The sequence below is a fragment of the Coffea arabica genome, chromosome 6e (assembly GCF_036785885.1).
Source record: "Coffea arabica cultivar ET-39 chromosome 6e, Coffea Arabica ET-39 HiFi, whole genome shotgun sequence".
NCBI lineage: Eukaryota > Viridiplantae > Streptophyta > Magnoliopsida > Gentianales > Rubiaceae > Coffea > Coffea arabica.
Genome location: NC_092321.1, coordinates 54,294,447 through 54,297,569, shown reverse-complemented (window position 1 = coordinate 54,297,569; position 3,123 = coordinate 54,294,447). Strand labels below are relative to the sequence as shown.

At 45.9% G+C, this 3,123-nt stretch overlaps 1 protein-coding gene across 1 annotated transcript; it reads left to right on the top strand.

Moving 5' to 3' along the window:
- Nucleotides 1–427: 427 nt before the first annotated feature.
- On the top strand, nucleotides 428–2,891 carry LOC140009936 (uncharacterized). Its single transcript, XM_072056283.1, has 3 exons — nucleotides 428–1,345; nucleotides 1,589–1,782; nucleotides 1,973–2,891. Exons 1-3 carry the CDS (start codon nucleotides 428–430, stop codon nucleotides 2,889–2,891), a joined length of 2,031 nt encoding a protein of 676 aa, XP_071912384.1.
- The last annotated feature ends 232 nt before the right edge of the window (nucleotides 2,892–3,123 follow it).

Below are 3,123 nucleotides of genomic sequence, written 5' to 3'. Positions count from 1 at the left end.
AGTTCTTTCTTCATTTCAGGTAAATTTCAAAATAGCTTTTCGGAAAAGCCCCATTATTACGCGATCCCGAAGTAGAGCCCAAAGGAATCGTGTAGACATGAGTACTCAACCAGAATCATCCGAAAAGTTCGTTGCAACTACCCAGCCGGAAGCCGCAAGTCCTGGGGTTCAGTTGACTGAGTTACTCACAAAATTTGGGGAAATGGCGTCGGAAATGGCCGCTCAGAAGAAGTTGATTGACGAGCTCGTTAGTAGTGGAGTGCAACCTGAGCCTGTACCCGCTACACAACCACAATCAGAACCATTTGTTATTCCTTCATTTCAAACCACGTTTGAGGGAACTTTCAATCCGCAATATGCTTATACTCAAAATCCTCCTTTTTATCCCCCTTATGGGCAAGGTTTCCAGCCTCAGGGTGATCCAAACATGCATGTAACTCCACCGACTTTCTTTCAGACTACCGCAGAGCCCGTTGTGCCGGAGCACGTTTTTCAAAATAAGCCAGAAATGGGAGATTCGTCTGCCCAGATTGATATGAAGTTACTTAAACGCTTGGATCGTTTTGATGAATTTATCCGGAAAAGCCAAGGTTTAAGCAAGCAAGGGGTGCTGGACTACGATGATTTGTGCCTATTTCCAAACGTACAACTGCCGGTGGGGTTCAAGACTCCGAAGTTCAACAAATATGATGGCACGGGCAACCCAAAGACGCACTTGCGCTTGTTTGCTAACAAGTTGGGCAAGCCAGTGGATGACGAGAATTTGCCGTTGAGATTATTTCCAGAAAGCTTAGAAGGGGATGCTCTCGATTGGTACTCCAACCTAAAGCCAGAGGAAGCGAAGACCTGGCTCGATCTGTCCAATGCCTTCATTCGACAATATGAGTACAACTGCGAGCTAGCGCCAACCCGGACTACTCTGGAAGGAACGAAAAGGAAGCCTTCTGAGGACCACAAGACCTATGCCAAGAGGTGGAGAAAAGTAGCTGCGAAGGTGGAACCACCGATGACTGAGGATGAAATTATTCGCACATTCATCAAAGCCCATGATCCGCCGTACTTCGAAGAGATTTTCCGCATGACCGGATGTTCGTTTGCTGCAATTGTAAATAAACTTGAGGAGTTTGATGACTTTGTGAGAGCTGGGAAGATTGTCAATGTCTCCGCCCTTAAATCTCAGTTGGATGCTTTACAAGGTCAAGGAAGCAATGTGAAAAAGCCACCGTTCAAGAAAAAGGAGGGGGATGCAACCTTTATTTGGAACCAAAACCCTTCACCCAGACCCCGATACCAACACAGCCCAATCTACCAACCCCATTACCCTTACTACTCAAATCCGCATCCTGTATATACTACCAACATCCACCACCTTCGACCTCGCCCAAGCTATCCAAACCCACCTTCAGCCCCTTTTCAAATTTCCCAATCAAATCCACCCCAAAACCGACCTCGCCCTCCATATAACCCAAGATTTCCTCCTCCAAATAGACCTGTTTACAACCATCCTCAACCTCCTGAACCTTACAACCGACCCCCTAGCCGTACATTTACCAATTTAGGCAGGCCTCTGGACCAATTGTATGACCAGTTGAAGGCCGCCGGGAAAATTGGTACGAGTGAGTCTTTGGAGCCGGTGGTTATTGAATTCCCGAAGCAGGAGCCTGTCCTGAGCCTGCAACAAGTACCATGGAATTATGATGAACCTGACGTGCAGATTGGGGAAAGGTCAATTGCAAAGAAGGAAGTATCAGTGGTCACAAGATCGGGGAAAATTGCAAGCCCGTTTGAAGCAACCATTCCGATTCAAGCAAATAACTCTGAGCCACCCGCCAAACCAACAATTACCGAGAGAGAAGCCTTAGATTTTCCTTAAAAGGCTCCAAAGAAGCGAATACAATGTGATCGAGAAGCTTAGCAAGTCGCCCGCTCAAATATCCATATTGGATCTACTTTTTTCATCAGATGTGCATAGGGATGCATTGCTCGAAGTACTGACTAAAGCTCAAATTCCTAGAGACATTTCAGTTGATAATTTCTCACACGTAGTTGGGAATGTACTCTTCACCAAGCAAATTACTTTTTCCGACGAGGAATTGCCGTCGGAAGGCATTGGACATAACAAGGCCCTGTACATAGTTGTGAGGTGCAACGGAAAAATGCTGCCGAAGGTATTAATTGACAATGGATCTGCTCTTAATATATGTCCCTGGAGCACCTTGGAAAAGCTAGGATTGCAAGACGTCAAGTTGAGGCCTTCAGGGACCATAGTCCGAGGTTTTGATGGAGCGCAAAGAGAGCCAATAGGAGAAATTGATTTAGTAGTTGAAATGGGGCCCGCCCAGTTTCAAATAACCTGCCAAGTCATGCATTTTTCTAGTGTTTACAACGTTTTGCTTGGCAGGCCATGGATTCACAAGTCTGGGGCTGTGCCTTCTTCATTGCATCAATTGCTAAAGTTTGTAGTGAATGACAAGCTGATCACTATATTTGCCGAAGAGGATTGCCTTGTAATCACTGATTCTGGGACAAAAGAGGATGGAAGCCGCAATGTCACCATGACTCCCCATAGCACGGCTGATATCGTCTCTGTAAGTTGGATCACAAACGAGGAGCAAGTTCTACCAAAGGCCAGTGTTATGATGGCTAAGGAAATGATCCGAGGAGGTTATGAATTTGACAAGGGACTAGGACGAAATCTGCAAGGAGTTTTGAAGCCAGTGGAGATTATGGAGAAGAAAGATTCATTTGGCTTAGGGTTCCGACCAACTGCTAAGGATATCAAAGAAATGAAGGAACGTAAGAAAGCAGAGAAAGAGGGCAGGCAAAGGGTTTTTGACATAGATAGCAAGGGTCTGGAAAAAGGGGGAGGAAATCAGAGTGAGAAAGCTTGAAGGAGAGATAGAGAGAAAGGGTTGGAAAAAGGGGAAAGCAAGAAATGAAGCAAGAAGAAAGCCAGGTAGCGAAAAGCTAAAGGAAGAGGCTGACGGCTTGAAGGCAGAAGGAAGAAGAGAAGAAAGTCGGTCGGTTGCTATTCATCGAAAAGCAAAGAGCTTTCGGAACTGCTAATCTTCACTATCGCTGCAGTCCCAGCCGAGAAGGTCCATCGCTGTAAGTATCTTTCTT